Consider the following 17,149-nt stretch of genomic DNA (forward strand, 5'->3'; position numbering starts at 1 on the left):
CGCAGAACCTATAAAGGGGAAACAGTAAGAGGAAGACCGCAAGGAGCATCACGCAACTTAACCTGACAAAGTAACAAATCAGCCTGAAAATTCTACAGTAAAACCCACTCAAATGTCACAACCAGTCCAAAGTAACAAAAGGGAACTTTCACTATGCAAGTAAATGACTAAACTGAATGTGAAGATGTAACTCAACAGAATAACAACAATTGGCGGATCAAAATATTACTGTAAGTCGGTAATTGAGAGTTTTCAATCTAATACGACCTGTTGAAATGTGGTAAAATACCACATGTCAGTAAGAGTGATAAGCACCAAAGCGACAACAAATGGAGGGCAATAACCAAATATCAGTTAGTAAATAACTAGTATGTGCAGCTACCTATCACAATGCATAGGTGAACAGTATCAATGCGAGATGGACCTCCCTTCTATCTAATTAGAAGACAGATTTCCTTTGTGTTGCCTAGTTGAGATGGATCACTCAGCCTATCAAGAAAAACTTACCATTGAATGAACGAACTAAAATTGTTGAGTCATGTCATCACAAGTTGTCTACAGCAGTAGCATCCATTCAACCGAGTTATTAAAGGCAGAGAAGGGAGCTTAACTTAAAAAGATGGGTAAGCATAAGCATGAAACAGATACACAGTAAAATAGAAATACTACTCTTACATAGCACAAAATATAAGGATGCCATATCAGAATCCTTGGACACAGGTAACAAGCAAAAGCATACTTAAGAGACTACAGAATAGTCTTGAATATCTCTCTCACATTTCATATCACAATGTCAAAAAAGGTTCGACACTAGGCTTAAAAGTCTAAACTTGAAGGTAAAGCAGCAGCTAGATATAGAACCAGATAAGTTGCTCCATTGATAGGACACGAAGCCAAGAACACCCACAGTGATCTGGCAGATTGTGATGCGGCAAGCAATCGCTCAACGGTAGGACTTCTGGAACCTGGCGCGGGCACCGCGACCACCGAACTTCTTGGGCTCGCAGCGCCTGGGGTCGGCGACGAGGAGGGTGCGGTCGTAGCGGCCGAAGATGTCCTTGACCTCCTTCTTGGCGGCCTCGTCGACGTACTTCTGGAAGTAGGCGACGAGACCCTTGGCGACGGCCTGGCGTATGGCGTAGATCTGCGACGTCTTCCCTCCGCCGCGGACGCGGATCCTCATGTCGATGTCCTTGAACCGGGAGCGCCCGGCGAGCATGATGGGCTCGAAGGCCTTGAGGCGGAGGATCTCCGGGCGGATCAGCTCGATGGGGACGCCGTTCACCTTGATCAGCCCGCGCCCAGGCTTGGTGTAGGCCACGGCCACGGCCGTCTTCTTGCGGCCGAAGCACTGGACGGTGCCCGCAGCCGGGCGGGTAAGCACGGCAGCCATGGTTGCGGTGGTGGCTGCAGGGATCGCAGCGGCGGCGGGGTGAGGCGGCGGGGGGGCTAGGGCTTTGGCGGCTTGGGGAGGGGGCGGCGGAGAGACGGGAGCCAGAGGAGAGAACGTTTATATAGCCTGGAAGCGTTAGGGTTTTGAGTGATCGTGGCGGCTCTGAGGGTGACATGTGGGCCCAAAAAGAAAACCAATGGAACTTGTTATGGGCCGGAGATAGGTTGGGCTTCGTATAATACTGAGCCTTTCAACCCATCACGGTAAACTGATTGTCTCAAGTTGAATTTCTTCCTAATCCTATCAAAAAAAGAATTTCTTCCTCATATTAATATAACAATATGAGTCTTTGATCTCAGGTATTTCCTCAAAAAATATGTTTACTTAATCAACAGGAGTGTCTTGTTTGCAATCTAACGAACATAGTACTTATATTCATCTAGTTTGCACAGGAATAGATATCTAATAATAACTGCAGTTGATCTGAAGTCTTGGAAGGGTTATCCGTCCGCTTAAACTGAATCCAGTCCCATTTCTTGGGTTGCTAAGTATGTTAGCACTTCTGTTTTGGTGTTTCTCTGATGCATGGCTGGAGGCAGCAGGGTGTTAATATGCTGAAATTCCGTCTTTGAGTATGCTGTAGCTCAACAGAAATATTCTGGCTACATGTTTAGGCATTGATGGTTTTTCTGTGAAGAAGAAAGATGATGATGTTGCTGCCGTAGGCTGAAGTTTGAGTTGGATGCATGGAATTTGTGCATTTGCTATTGTGATGGACCTGCAAGACTTTAGAACCCATGGACAAGGTGTCCATATTTCTCCGTGAGATTTCTACCTGCTGTGTTTTTGACTCAATGCCAAAGGTGTTATATCAAAATGTTACTGCAAACAATTCGCTCGCTGAAATGAGTTGTTGGAGACAACTAGACATGTGTGGCCTCTTCAAGACCCTGTATCTTGACATAATATCTGACCAGGTGAATCCATCGAACTTCAGAAAAGAAATAAAATGTACGTAAATGATTTGGTTGACCTTCTATATCCTAGATTTCTTGACGAGATTGAAATGAAAGTTCAACATATCCCACAGCAAAATGGCAATAGTACTGGCTGTGTAAGGCGTATCATACCGTGGTACTAGTCGCTGTCGAAGTACACGGTCACCTTTGTAGCTATATCTTCCTTCAACCAAATTAGTTCTTATGAACCTAGTTATAGTTTTTCTATTCTACGGTGTGAATTGAGCTGATTCTTTCTTTGCTGAATCCTGCAGAAGCTCTGCCAAATATTTTTTCAGAGAGAAGTGATTCTTTGCTGATTATGTGGAGTGATTCTCTGAAATGAACTAAGAGGTGCGAGCTTAAAAAATAGCTTTCTCTCTCCATCTTAATTTTGAGAGAAATAATTCTCCATCCTGATTTTAAAAGTTTACGCTAGAAAATCAAAAGGAATCACTTTCGGCCACAGAATCACTTCTCTTAGAGATCAACTCCCATAGAGAATCAGAATCGGTCGGAGCTCTACCAAACGGACCCTGGTATCGCACATCCCGTGGTCCAACCAAGGGTGCTACTTTCTGTCATTGATTGTGATCCCATCTATTTGTTTGCAAGTATTTCTGAATCTTATTAACACCCCTATTTCACAGTGTTTTTCAGAAATTGAGAAATTCAACACATAGAAAAAGAGAGACAAATAAAACGCTGAGAAGAAATTCAACGCATAGACCTCCTCTGTCATGGATTTCTTCATTATAAAGATTGAAATTATGGCACCACCACATACCAGCCGCAACATACCAATAGTGCCTGAATAAGCTAGAGAATAAAACCGCTACATGAGTACATGACAGAAGAATGTGGTTTGATCCCACAATGTTACAAATCCTATGTCTCTCTTTCATGATTACATTGAATACACGTTACAAAAAACAAGAAGCTTTTGACTTGCCAGTATACGCTTCAACTGGACCAACAAATCCTAAGTTACACGTCTTTTCTAAGGATAACCTGAATATTACAATCTATCTGTTATGTGCGACCGAGAAAACCTGTGAACCTGTGTCAGTGACATGTTGATTAGATATAAATTGGATTAGCCAACGGAGACAAGACAGACACACCGCCTTTCTGTTTATTTTCCTCTGTCGGATCTTGAAAATCTACTAGATCTATGCATCTTCAGCTGAATTGCTGGCACCCTTCTAGCCAGTGCTTGCCAGATCATCTGGACTGCATCATCCTTCTGGGACGGATACCGGTACTCAAAATATCTATCCACCTCTTTGAGCCTATTCCACATCCTTGTCCATTGCTGCTTGCTCACACCACTAATCAATCTCATCAGGTAACCCTTTTTAACAGCATCAGATGATCGTACAAAGATGGAGAACTTTGAATAATCCAACGCGTCCTCGTAAGGTAGCTCAATGTCGTCACTGATGATAACAGGGACACAGTGACTCACTATCGCATCAAACAGACGATTGGAAGAAGGGGTGTCCCCGGCAATATTTAAGCAAAATTTTGATGAGTGCATTCCTTGGCTGGCTTTGCTGGCCCCATGGTCCTGGACACTTCCAAAGGAGAAGTAAACATCTTTTTCATCTTTGAGCATATAATATAGCTCCTGTCGAATGCTCCCTCCCTGGGTATGGATGATGCAACATATTAGCTTATGTGTCACCGATTGCCACTAAACAACATAGACAGAATAGGCTGAAAACTGGTAGCATGACAGTTCTTAAATAAGAATATCACAAGTAGCTAGCAGTAATCAGAATTGGTTCACAGTCTTTTTGGCACAGTAATTTTTTTTCCCATGGATACTTCATACTTGGCATATGTAGACCAATTGGCTGGTAAACTCCTGTACTATATCATTTGTTGAAAAATCAAAGGATTGGAACAGGGGGCATATGCTAATCTTTAAATATCTAGAACTTAAATAGCTTGAGAAAACAAACATAAACCAGGAGCCTTTCCGACAAAGATGGAAGATCAAGAAAGCCTTGTGTAAACCTCACTGAAGATTATCAAATTACCCAAACTTCATCCAGAGGCTCAAGCGTTCAAATAAGGTGATGATCTAGATTAACAAAGAAAGATCCTGTATGCATAAGTCTAACCACCTTGATGAGTTGATGATAGATATAAGATTCTGGAAAAAAAACAAGCAACAGAACCTATATCCATTTATGCTACTCGCACTGTACAGCTAATTTCACCCAGTTCCAAATTAAGCTACTCTCACTGTAAAGCTTGCTAGTTCCTAATCTGATTTACGTTTGAAAAAATTACTAGGAAAAAAAGGAGTCTTTAGCACAAAAGACAAGTTTTTTGTTACTGTTCTAGGCTACTAGTATAATGTTCAATACTTGACAGCTTCATAATCATTACCTCATATAACCAACGAAGTTAATCACCAAACTACTAGTATTTTATGATTGACACCAAGTCGAAATGTAGAATATAAGGTTCCAAACTCAGCAGCAAGCACAATTACCTCCTTCCTGTAAATGGCTCCCCTGAAGTAGAGCAATGTTGGTCGGTGATCAAACCCAGCCGAGTCATTGACGAACGTCTTGGCCATGTGTTTGTATGGCGCAATGACATCCTTCTCCAAGCTGGCCACCCTGGGTTGGTACCTCCCGAAGTCCGCCAGCACGAAGATCGCCGGCGACAGCGCCGCCCGGGCGTGCAGCAAGCTGTTGGGGTGGTGCGCGACGATGACATGGTCAGCGCCACCGTACCTCTTCCACTCCGGCCGCGCGGCGAGGTACCTGACGAGCTTCTCCTGCAGGGCCTTGTCCCTGGACACCTTCTCCGGCGGCACCGGCCTGGAGTGGCGGTTGTAGCTGAGGGACGCGAAGAAGGGGACGAATACGAGGTCGGCGTCGCGGGAGTCGGCGACCCGCACGGCGGCGCCGCAGGGCGCCGAGGACGAGGATAGGAGATCGAGCGTGAGCCAGTACGCGACGCTGTGCTGCTGGTTGAGCCCCCCGGGGTACCGCGGCGGTGGTGCAGCGAAGTCGTTGGTGAGGTCCGGCCAGACGGAACCAGTGGACGGCGGCGACCAGCCGAGGAGGCCGAAGTGGAACTCCGGCGGCAGGTCGTACATGAAGACCCTGAAGGCGGCGGCGCGCAGGTCGCACCGCGCCGCACCGGCGCCCGAGCCGGAGCCCGGGTCGTCGGGGCGGCCGTTCTCGTCAAGAAAGGAGAGCTCTTTGCGGGCGCCGGTGGTGTTGGAGGAGGCGCTGGCGGTCACGGGGACGGCCGCCGCGGAGACGGCGCGGGGCGGGACGGGGAGGCTGGTGTCGGCGGGGCGCCAGCGCGCGCCGGCGGCGGCGAAGAGGAAGATGGTGGAGGCGACGAGGACGGTGGCGGCGGCGAGCGGGAGGAGGAGGGTGCGGCCGTGGGGCGCCATGGAGGGGTGCAGGTCATCGCTGGACTGGAGATGGTGGAGTAGGAGGAAGAAGGGGCATGGCGGATCGATCTGATTCAGGAGTGGAGTCGCTGCAACAGAGACAAGGGGGAAGCAGAAGCGTGAGCCAGAAATTGGTTTGGTGCGTGGCACAATTCTTGTGGGCCAAAAAAGGCCTATGGCCCAAGCATCGAACTAAACAATACCGACGATGCATGATGCAGTGCAAATGTGCAAAGACAGAGAGAGACCAGAGATATTACTGCAATGCAAGTCCATCCGGCCTTCCTGAAAAAAAAAAGAGTCCATCTGGCCGGCGATGCAACTGAATCTATCTATTTTTAGCAATTGCGTAACGGCGACGATCTCTTACCATCTTCTTCCTCTGCTTGCTTCTTCTTCCCCCATCTTCTTGGTCCGCACAATTAGTAAGAGTTTGAGCTTTGCATTATATACTGCCTCGATTCGGGTCGTTTCAATCGGTCGTCCGTGCATCAGGCGCTCTAAGACATGGCCAAGGGCAAGCCAATGGCGGCGTTGCTCCCAATCTGCTTCCTCTTCCTCCTCGCGCTCGCTTCCGCCGCCGAGGTATGCACTTGACTTACTTGACTAGGTGATATCCGATCCTTTGGAGGATTCTCTTCTTCGTTCTGTCTAGCTACCATGCGTTCTCGGCACGACTTGTATATAATAATTTACATGTCCATTGTCGTCGATCGATCTGAAGATCATCGACAATAATGGTGTCGTTGTTGAAGACATGAACAGTGGTGATGACATCGACAACCATCACCACAAGGTAACCGATCAGCGTCAATTCTTCCAAAGAAAAATGTACTCTAATCTAATCTATTTGCTGCCTCGTGTCTTGTCGATACGTTGGCAATGTGCAGGGCAACAACGATGGCAAGGGAAAACTCAAGCCTTCTCGTAAGTCATGAGTAGTCGATAGTTCAGTCTTCAATCACATAATAATATGTATGGATTGGAAGTGCTGAAACGATATGAATGAAATGCGTGCATGCAGAGTGCGGCGGGGAGTGCCGGCGGAGATGTTCCAAGACGCACCACAAGAAGCCGTGCCTCTTCTTCTGCAACAAGTGCTGCGCCAAGTGCCTCTGCGTGCCTCCAGGAACCTACGGCAACAAGGAAACCTGACCCTGCTACAACAACTGGAAGACCAAGGAAGGAGGGCCCAAGTGCCCTTGACCTCCCTCCTGTTTTTTGTTTTGTTTGGCCCAGCCGCCCGTAGTATTAACTTACTTGGTGGGCTTTGGATAGTAGGTCAGGGCCTGCTGGGATTCATTCTGTTCTCCGAATTGAATCAATCCTTTCACTAGCAGTGTGAATGTGTGATGAGCAGTGCAGAATGCTAGACTGAATGATGATTTACTCGCTTAATCTTCCCAGACACGGGTTGTTTTCTTGTCACTAAAGAGTTATAAGACCCATCACTAGGACTAGCTCCCAAAAACCTGTACGTACACCGTCAAATCATCGCTATACCAACTACCATCAAACAGGATTACGTGAGTAACAGCTGCCTTGTCAAATGGTATGCCATGGCCCATGGCACTCCACTCCACTACTGAATACTGCCATAGGCAGGCGGCAGGCCAGCAGGCACTAGCCATTTAGCAGAGATGGAGGATGCCTTTTGTCCGCCAACTCCAAGGGGAAGGTGACCCAGGCACTCCATTATGCCATTCCATCCGTCTGGTTTCTGACTTTCTGATTCGGTGTACCTGTAGTGGCCTGCATAGCCAATCAACTCGAGGCTTGTACGTACCTTTCAGTCAGCCCATCTGTTTCTTGGTGTCGCTGGTTGCAACGCCCGATTGGACGCGAACCGGAAAAACGACACCATCCCCTCCACGAATGGCAGACACGCTGGCCCTAGCTAGCTCCAGTTGCCACCTTCCCCTCCGCTCGCTCACCCACCTACTTGTATCGATCCATCCATCGACTAGATGCCTTGCAGTTTCTCAACTAGTCGCCAATATATTTGAACCCAGTACAAGCGAAGCAAGGTTTCTGAATTCTTGTGTCTTAGGTTCTCGAGAACAGGTTCTGAATTCTGACGATTTTGCTCTTGCTTTCCCCACAAAACAAATTCACACTGCTGGTCTTCCTGTTCTTCACATCTCAAGTCGCTGTTGCAAAGCTGTTCATCCGATTGCTGCGACAAGCGTGCACTCTTGGTGGATCTGTCAAACATTGATAGATAGAAGAAGAGAACAGCTGCTAAGCTCCCATCCAACCGAGTTTGCGGTGCTTGGAGCCAAGCTGGCCGAAAGGAAGACGACTTCAATTGCACGCAACTCCTTCACAAGCAGATTCACATCCGTCGCAAAAGGGTGCCAGCCAATGCATCAACCACTGTTCCCCACGCCCACATGAAGCACACACCAACAATTGGTAGGGGACCTTCCTGCCTTCACATCCATCTCAAATAGTGTCCCATTTGTTTGATGCTAGCCAGGGTGAGATTTTAAACATGATAAGTAGCCCAAACTGAATGATTCATTCTTCCAGTGACTGAGGGAAACAGAAACACTGTACATCTGATCTTCGATGGCAGTGGCCAGGAAAACAGACATTCTGCTGGCCAGGCCAGAGGACAGAGGGCAATGGCAGAGGCGATGAGGCTTCAGTGACTGTGTCCCATGTTGGCATCTTGTTGCATGATTTGATTTGATAGGTGGAGCCTAATATCACATTATCCACCAGCAAGTAGGCCCCCTCCCCTTCTCTGCAGATTCATGTGGTCAAACAAATTGAGCCCCTATAATTATAAAGGCTAGCAGTACTTGTAAATTGGAAATAAATCTAACCAGATGTTCTTGCATAACTTTTTCAAGATTTTGATCCAGTGCAGCTCGTGGGGTACCAAGGTACTCCTAATATAATATACCATTTGTTCATTCTTGTTGCTTGCGATGGACAAAAGCAGCATTTTATGTTAGTACTTGATGATATTTAAGGCAACTAATTAAGAGAAAGGATTGAGCCTCATTTTGTTAGGTTGACAGAAATCCATTAACTCGCCAAGTTCTTATGGTCTTAACTGTTTAAGTACTGTACGTCTGTACTGCACATTCTAAGAAGATTAGTACAATCATCAATGCTTATTTTAAAACATAAAGCTAAGAAGAAAGATTTGGAACAGTGATTATGAGTTATAACGTATAGCAACCCATTCAGCAATTCAACTTTATACAACGCAGCAGTTCGGCCATTTTTATGCATATAATGGTTTCAATCAACAGAGTAATCAAAGCTATTACTGTATTTTCATGAAAACTAAAGGACTTCTGGTACAACCATCTAAGTCGCCTCTGTTTTCCAGTTACGTCTACTCAAAAAAAAAGAATTTTCAGAGTTGCCTATAGGATCCTGAGAAACATTTACCATGGTTTGCTGTTGATATTACAATTGCAAAATGGAAAAGTAATGCTTAGACTTAAGGCTGTACTGAGCAGGTGAAACTTAACAAATTCAGTTTCAAAGTTTTCACATTCGACTTAGTTGAACCTTCATTTTCTAACTATGAGATGACAAACAATGGCATTTCCTACCTGGAATATGTTCCCTTTTCACTAAGGAAAGTTGCCAAGCCGAGTAGGAATATATACCATCTTTTTGTGAGTACAGCACCAATGCTTGAATATATGCTAGAGTCTCTCTTTTTCTGAGAGAACAGAACATGAGTTGTTTGATCATCAGATCCATCAAGAAGACAAAGTTTGACTACTGAAAACGGCCATTTTGTATCTCTATCTCTGCGGTGGGAGTCTACTCTATTGGTCCAGTCAATTTTACCACATTACTATAAATCCTTTTTTCTATTCCCCGAAGAGTTTCTCAACCTTGACAGGCAGATATCATGGTGTCTTTCATGTATCCAGCCTTACTCGGTAACTATCACCAACCTACATCGCATTGCATTTCGTTCATGTCCATTTACCCAGTATGGAAGAATCTGCCTCAGCATAGGTTTCAACAAATCAGACATGCATATCACATGTTCAAAATTCAAATATGGGCAAATTGGCACAAAATCTGAACTCTGAAGTAATGGTGTGCCCTACCCACAATGCTGCAGCTACCTCCAGGAAATGCATTGAACCTGCATTCAAGTAAGGTAGCTGTTCATATCACACAGCTATATACCACATCACAACACCATTGACCAATTGTGACCTGATGAACTGGAGCACATGAGCAATAAATTAAACAGTTCAATTGTTCAATTGGTCAGATGTCAATCAAAAAAGAAAAAACAGAGGGAAGGTGGCACAAGCAAGGAGCAAATGGAGAAGCCGCGGGAGGAAGAGTCAATTGGAGAGGAGTGCTTCTCTGTCCAACCTCCAATGTACATCCAAAAAAATCTTCTTTCCATGCCTAATTTCCTAGTTCGTACACAGGTCGCTGAATCTCCCAAAGCTGTAACTAAACTGGATGCGGAATTTCCCCTTCTTTTCATGTTTCTTCATCGAGATGTCGGTGTCAGTAGACGAAAACCTTTCTGGACGTTGTTAGCAGCTATACGAGTCTCAGTCAAGCTGAGACCTGCTAGACGTTTTGTCAAGTCAATTCAGATCTAATCTTGTCCACTAATGGACCTACTAAAAATGTTGGTTAGTTGGCCATGCTGCTGGTCTTTGACAAATAATAATACGGGTCACCAAACGGCCACCTTTAGAGGCTCTCTGGTAGCTCAGACCACAAGATAGGATGTATAGCTTTTTGTTAGTGCAAATAATTTAGCACTGCCAACAGAAATAACGACCAGACTAGGTCACGCATAATGTGCCAACGTACTCACTCACCAGCAGTCCTGCATGATGAATTGGAAATGAACAGGCACAGAAATAATATGTCCGTGCAAGTTTCCAATTGTTTCTACGAATAGAACCCAATGTAAAAGAGTAGCAAATGATTGTGCTAAACTTTTTCCCCGTCATGTGATTCGAAAAACAGTATCAGGTTACTAGGCGACACATGATCCATCTAGAAAAGTAAAATAAACAGAGTGCACGCGTAACTACTGGAAAACAAATGCCCATGCCAAGACAACGTAAAAAATTGCCATAGTGCATGGCTTGTAAAAGTAGTATCCGATTGTGCTTTGTGACTCATGATCCAACTGGAAAGTAAATTACGTGTAAATGAAAGTTAGCGAAAAACACCAATTCTCAGATACGTGACGCTTAAGAGTAGTATTGGACTACTTTTTTTCAGGGAAAAAAAAGCAAATTTCGTGTAAATTAGCAATTAGCAATACCGGAAACGACAAATAAACAAAAGAGTGGACGCATTGTCATTTCCGTATTTTACAAAACATAAAGCCGCGCGAAGAAAGCCGATTGCTGTAAGATTGGTCCTGAACCCGTGATCTGATCTTGTCCACCTAGCTAGCTAGTAGCCCCCCCTTCTCCCATATAAAAAGTCCCATCCTCCAAGCAGAGGCGTGATAGCAATAGAGAGCCCTTTCCTCCTCCTCCCTTCTCAAGTCTCAGGGAACATCTTCCCCATCCGTCATCAGTTCATCACCAAATTAAACATCAAGGCCACCACCACCTTGCTTATATATGGGCCCTAAGCAAGATCGCCGGCGGTCCGTGGCGAACGGGACGGCGTCGAGGAAGGAGACGAATAAGGTGGTGCACTACCGGGAGTGCCAGCGCAACCACGCGGCGGCCATCGGCGGGTACGCCGTGGACGGGTGCCGGGAGTTCATGGCGTCGGGCGCGGAGGGCACGGCGGCGGCGCTGATGTGCGCCGCCTGCGGGTGCCACCGCAGCTTCCACAGGCGCGAGGTGGAGGCCGACTTGGACTGCTCCTCCACCACCACCTCCGGCTGAATTATTACCAGTGCTTGCTGGCCTGTTTGCTTGCACATACATGTGAGCTAGCTGCAGATGGTGAGGTGAGGGTGGGATCGATCGATCGATCATGGGTGGCAAAGGCATTGGAATGATTGGTAGGTGCATTATATTCAACCGTATATGGACCAATATTTGTTTTCTTCTTCTTTTTTTGGGACCCTTTTGGCCGTGGATTTGCAGTAAAACTTATGTATGTGTGTTGATGGTTGGTATATGGTGCCTGTAACTGATGCGCATGTATATAGTCAAAGTGCTTTACTTGTTGTTGCCGTACGTATAGAAGTGCATCATGTGCTTCTTGCTTGGGACCTGTGTCCCTGTAGTCTAAAACAAATTAACTTGAATTTTCCTCGATGATCCTGCATTATTACTTGCTTGGTGCTTTTGTTCTTGTGGCCTGCTTTGTTTTCCCTCCCTCCACTGCGATGGTTGGTGCGGATTGTCGGAGCACCATTGATCTAGTTAATGCCTTTTTTTTCTTTTCCATGAATCAGTCCACTTTGTTTTGTTTAATCGAATTATATATCTATATCTATATGTATAGATGGTTCGTCATCACGCTCATCTTCATGGATGAGATTATAAAATTGCGAGATCGAGAAATGGTATTAATTTATATCGGGGGGGGGGGCACATGATTATTCTCTGGATGGTCCATGGTCGCCCATTTAATCTGTCAGTCAATTTCATGGTATCTAGCCCTGCCTGCTGTGGAAGCAGGCTAACGATCCGGTGGAATCGGAAAAGTGAGGTACTGTGCTTGTGCCGGAGGCACTTGATGCAGGTTGCTGTCAGATAATGTCAACACTATATCGCCGACGTATCCTGGCATCGATCATTTTCAGTTGGTTCACTGCTGCCATGGATCGGCTTGCCGTATGCAATGCATTCTATAGTTGCCAGCTCCAGCTAGCTTGCTTGCTCCTCTCCTAGTGTATGCTGTGCTGGGACCCCGGTGGATCGGTGCTGTCCATGCCCGTGGCCGGTAGATGCCCGCTGCCCAAATCTTCTTATCTGCCCGCTGCAACTCCACTTGTTCCCCATCCATCCATCTTGAAGCCTGCTGCTATCCAAACAAAAACCTCGTAGAAAATGTCGTCTATTGCACCCCGCCTATACATCAAACGTAAGATAGATAAGCAAGTTATCTTCCAGCCCACCAAAGGTCCACTGCTCATCTTCTTCCTCTACTCCGTTCCACATCGCCCCCGCCCTGCCCCATCGTGCCGCCTCCATCGCAGCCACGGGCGCCTCACCGTCGCCACGGCTGCCCCGCTGTGCCCTCCCTTCCCCTTCCTCCACCCGCGGCCGAGCCGCCTTACCGCCCCGCCTAGCTCCCACCGCCGCCGTATGGGTCCGTCCGCGCCGCCGCCGCCACGACTGTGTTGCTCGTTGCTCCCGCCGCCGACCCCGCCCATCCGTCTCGCCCACCACCACCGCCGGACCAACCGACTGCTCCAAGCTCCTTCTAAGGCTGCGGACACATGAGAGGCCCCACCCCCGAACCTGAACCCTAAGACCCCCACAGCGACGGCTCCGCCGCTCCGGCATAAGGCCCCGTTTGGAATAAAGGAATGAAAAATACAGGAATAGGAAAAAACGTATGAATAGGCAAAATGTAGGAATCAAGAAGATGAGAAAACCACAGGAATTCAAAACACAGGAAACTAGAATTGTTGTTGTTTGCATTGCAGGAAACATACAAGTTTGAATATTTGAACCACAGAGGGTACTAGCCGTTGCAAGCACATACTAGCCGTTGGACATGTTGCACACATGCTAGTCGTTGGGCATAAGACCGTTGGACCTCTCTAGCTAGCTTCTTGCTATATAATTCACCCATATGACATACAACATTGCAAGAGCCATTCAAACACACTCACCCACTTGCAGCATACCAAGTAGTAGTATTCATTTTCATGGATTCAAACTACCATCGTAGGTCCAGAAATGATGATGAGATTATTTTCTGCATATTGCCCACATTACAGCCTACATTACAGGAAGATACCTCTTCCGAAGCATCACAAAAACAAGCAATACACACTTCTTGTAGGAATGGAGCCACATTTATACATGAGACTCTAACTAGTCATGAAATCGTGTGTAGAACCAGATTTCATATGGAGAGAGAGATATTCCAAGCATTAGTCCAAAGATTGCGTGAAAATAATCTTGCTGATTCAAGGTATGTCTCTGTAGAAGAGCAGCTTGGTATATTTTTATATGCAGTGTCAAAAAATGCTAGCAATCGGACATTGCAAGACCAATTTCAGCATAGTGGAGAGATAATCAGCCGGCACTTCCGGGCAGTGTTGTATGCTCTTACACAATTGACATGCAACTATATACGCCCACCTTCTCTACACCCACATCGTATATTAAGACAACCCAAATTTTCTCCATACTTTCAGGTATTTCTTTTTACTGCTATAGCAATAAGAACTTGAACTAAGCATGATACTAATTCTAGAATGATATGTGCAGAACTGTATTGACGCTATAGATGGCACTCACATCTCTGTGACAATTCCATTTGGTCAAGAAGAGCCATATAGAAACAGAAAACAAGGTCTCTCACAAAATGTCATGGTGGCTTGCGACTTTGATCTAAGGTTTGTTCATGTACATGCTGGATGGGAGGGGTCAGCCTCTGATGCAAGAGTTCTCCAAGATGCACTCAACCATGAATTTAGTGTGCCACCTGGTAAATTTTATTTAGTGGATGCAGGTTATGCAAACACACCAGAATTTCTTGCTCCGTATCGTGGAACAAGATATCATTTACAAGAACAGGGAAGAGCAGCACAAAAACCACAGAACTACAAGGAATTATTCAACCTCCGACATGCTCAGCTACGAAATCATATAGAGAGAATTATTGGTATACTAAAAATGAGGTATCCAATACTCAAAGCTGCTACATTATATGACATTAGTACACAGGTTGACATTGCTGTAGCTTGTTGTGTAACTCACAATTTTATACGGCTACACAATGGAGATATGTCATTGCCCCAGGATGCCTCTATAGATATCAATGAACAAAACATGAGGTCTGTACCACAAGGAGATGATCGATATAACAGTGATGTGCCAACATTTAACAATGAGCGACAAGCAGGAAATGCAATGCGAGATAACATAGCTATGAGAATGTGGGAAGATTATATTACAAGATGAACAAGTCAAAGATAGAGAAGTTCTTATATTAATTGTAAACTCGTCCACTCTCATGAGTCGGTTAATTTGTACCTTGCTAATTATCAGTTATGTTATGAGCACTGCTATATTAGTACTCTATACAAAAGTCAGGCTACCCAATGTTGCAGTAGTTAGTACTACAGCAATTGATCACAAAATAAACATGCGTACCTGCACACATGTAACAAAAGCTAGTCTTATGGAAGCTAAAAGTTGTTTGCGTAGCCACCCTAGTCGAAACTGGTCACTAGTAAATGAGAGAAACACTTCCCTGGCTGGTGGATTGTCTTTGAAAATGTCTGCTGCCTTGATCATTTCTTCCATCAGTAGTTCTTCAGCCATCCCCTTAAGTGTTGACACATAATTTTTTATGCTGTATGGATCCTCCATTTTTTTTCCTCAATAGCTGTAAATCGATCAATCTCCTCTTTTTTGAGCCTTAAGTATCTCTCATGGAAATCATTGGATGAAGTAGTGTCAGGTTTTGGCCTTTTTGCCCGCCTTTTGTCTGGCACTTGTGGAGTTGAAATAGATGGTCTGGAATTTATGCATGGTAGCTCTGGAACTTGTTCTGAATCAAATGCTGTTTGATCAACAAAAGATTGTTCTTTTTCTCCTTCCAGTGCCTCAAGAAATGCAGAGTCATTTGCTTGGTCTGAGAATTGACTAAATGCATCAGTACCAAACCAGTTGGTTTCATCCTTGCTTCCCCCTTCTTCAGAAATAAAATTCAATGATGAATCTGATCCTACTACTCCTACAGGTTGTTTCTCCCTATTTGAATAATGATCCATTCCACGACAGCTTCTCCCTTCAGCATATCGTCCTGCATAGATTATATAAAAAATTATTATACACATATACAAGTATAGGAATACGTGCAGTTAGTAAAGATTTAAGTTCAGCTGCAACTCACCATCATAGAGAGCAAACATATCGTTATAATATGGAAATGACTTGTCTCGCCAGCGAAGAAGGGCTTCTTTATTTCTATGTGCTTCTAGCGATTTCCAAACCACATCTGGCGCTGTAACCATCATCCTGTCAGGATCCCAACCAAAACCACTTTCTGCAGACAAATCTTTTACAACTCGATACTCTTTTTTCATATCCTGCTCCTTTTGTTTTACTTGAGAAACAGAGTACAAGGTTGAAAATTTTTTATTGAATTGCTCTGTAATACTCTTCCATGCCTCCTTGCTCCATGCATTGTTTGTTCGGAATCTGGGCACATCATGATCTTTTAATAGCCCAATAAGATAAACAATCATTTGATGATTCCAATTTGCTCTACCAGATTTGCTTTTTGGACCTAATCAGAAATACAATCTTAGTTTCAGAATAATACAAAGAAAGCACCTAATCTTGCTTTATATGAGGTCACAACTTTGACATCATCAGGCTGCTATATTTACTGTATGCACGAGGGCAATTGTGAAAGTTGGATTGTACAATTGCATTTTGCTAAGCAGACAATGACTAACCGCGTGTCTTACACGAGTGTAAAAATAATCTCGGATCCACACTGTTACAATGTTTGCTCAACTTGGTGTCTAGTAAATGAGCAAGGCTTCGAACAATAAGTAAAAGTATAAATAAACCAAGGTTTATGGTCCTGTAACATCTCAAGTCTTCAGTTTTCCTGATTATCAGTCAACCACACCTTTTTTTTCACAAAGGAAAAATTCGATTCAGACAAATGAAAAATTCCAGGCCACAAGTAGTGCAGAGGCACGGACAAGTCATTTTCAACAATTAGTTTCTCAAGGACAAATAGCAGAAGCAAACAATTAACGTGCATGCTTCCATTCCTTTGGATAGGTTCGCTACAAGTTGCGATACTATGATAGATACAGTGCAAATAAAAAGAGAGTATGCGCAAATATTTTTCATTGTAGCTACGGAGTACACTGCTTTTGCCGGCATTGGGTTGGGTGCAGACCCGGCTCTAGGCCAAGGCAGGGCCAAAGGTCTTGGGGTGAAGAAGCAAGCGAGGACCCAGAGCCGGGGCAGCGCCGGCGGTCAAGCGGCAAGAAGTGGCGATACTCTCGTATCGTGCCACTGACGCGTACAGCGCCCTCCATCACAGCGGCACCCCCGCCAGCCCTCTCCAGCTCCACCTCGACGCCTGGAAACACGACTCACCGCCGCCATCCTACCTCCCTACACTGAGATAAGGCAGGGAGAGCTAAGATCTTTACCTGTTTCTTGTGAAATTACTTCATCCCCTTCAGATTGA

General features: G+C 45.2%; 4 protein-coding genes across 4 annotated transcripts; 2 read left to right on the forward strand and 2 right to left on the reverse strand.

The window, feature by feature from the left end:
* Positions 1-630: 630 nt before the first annotated feature.
* Positions 631-1,502, reverse strand: LOC112884510 (40S ribosomal protein S16). The gene has a single exon (XM_025949917.1). It carries the CDS (start codon positions 1,391-1,393, stop codon positions 944-946), a length of 450 nt encoding a protein of 149 aa, XP_025805702.1. The 5' UTR covers positions 1,394-1,502; the 3' UTR covers positions 631-943.
* A 1,620-nt stretch (positions 1,503-3,122) lies between these two features.
* On the reverse strand, positions 3,123-5,843 carry LOC112884508 (probable arabinosyltransferase ARAD1). Its single transcript, XM_025949916.1, has 2 exons — positions 4,898-5,843; positions 3,123-4,039 (listed from the first exon to the last, which is right to left on the reverse strand). The coding sequence occupies exons 1-2, from the start codon at positions 5,816-5,818 to the stop codon at positions 3,527-3,529; spliced, it is 1,434 nt and encodes a 477-aa protein (XP_025805701.1). The 5' UTR covers positions 5,819-5,843; the 3' UTR covers positions 3,123-3,526.
* Positions 5,844-6,171: 328 nt separating this feature from the next.
* On the forward strand, positions 6,172-7,204 carry LOC112884511 (gibberellin-regulated protein 12-like). Its single transcript, XM_025949918.1, has 4 exons — positions 6,172-6,403; positions 6,543-6,614; positions 6,709-6,745; positions 6,843-7,204. The coding sequence occupies exons 1-4, from the start codon at positions 6,326-6,328 to the stop codon at positions 6,971-6,973; spliced, it is 318 nt and encodes a 105-aa protein (XP_025805703.1). The 5' UTR covers positions 6,172-6,325; the 3' UTR covers positions 6,974-7,204.
* Positions 7,205-11,293: 4,089 nt separating this feature from the next.
* Positions 11,294-12,060, forward strand: LOC112886807 (mini zinc finger protein 1-like). Its single transcript, XM_025952804.1, has one exon. It carries the CDS (start codon positions 11,410-11,412, stop codon positions 11,680-11,682), a length of 273 nt encoding a protein of 90 aa, XP_025808589.1. The 5' UTR covers positions 11,294-11,409; the 3' UTR covers positions 11,683-12,060.
* The last annotated feature ends 5,089 nt before the right edge of the window (positions 12,061-17,149 follow it).

Source organism: Panicum hallii, chromosome 3 (genome assembly GCF_002211085.1).
Source record: "Panicum hallii strain FIL2 chromosome 3, PHallii_v3.1, whole genome shotgun sequence".
NCBI classification, from domain to species: Eukaryota; Viridiplantae; Streptophyta; class Magnoliopsida; order Poales; family Poaceae; genus Panicum; species Panicum hallii.

Excerpts from the sequence above, each read along its gene's own strand:
- LOC112884510 (XM_025949917.1), bottom strand. The coding sequence starts at position 1,393 with ATGGCTGCCGTGCTTACCCGCCCGGCTGCGGGCACCGTCCAGTGCTTC.
- LOC112884508 (XM_025949916.1), bottom strand. The coding sequence starts at position 5,818 with ATGGCGCCCCACGGCCGCACCCTCCTCCTCCCGCTCGCCGCCGCCACC. Across the intron at positions 4,040-4,897 it reads GAGCCATTTACAGGAAGGAG|GGAGGGAGCATTCGACAGGA; the intron begins GTAATTGTGCTT and ends ATCCATACCCAG.
- LOC112886807 (XM_025952804.1), top strand. The coding sequence starts at position 11,410 with ATGGGCCCTAAGCAAGATCGCCGGCGGTCCGTGGCGAACGGGACGGCG.
- LOC112884511 (XM_025949918.1), top strand. The coding sequence starts at position 6,326 with ATGGCCAAGGGCAAGCCAATGGCGGCGTTGCTCCCAATCTGCTTCCTC. Across the intron at positions 6,404-6,542 it reads CGCTCGCTTCCGCCGCCGAG|ATCATCGACAATAATGGTGT; the intron begins GTATGCACTTGA and ends ATCGATCTGAAG. Across the intron at positions 6,615-6,708 it reads TCGACAACCATCACCACAAG|GGCAACAACGATGGCAAGGG; the intron begins GTAACCGATCAG and ends GGCAATGTGCAG.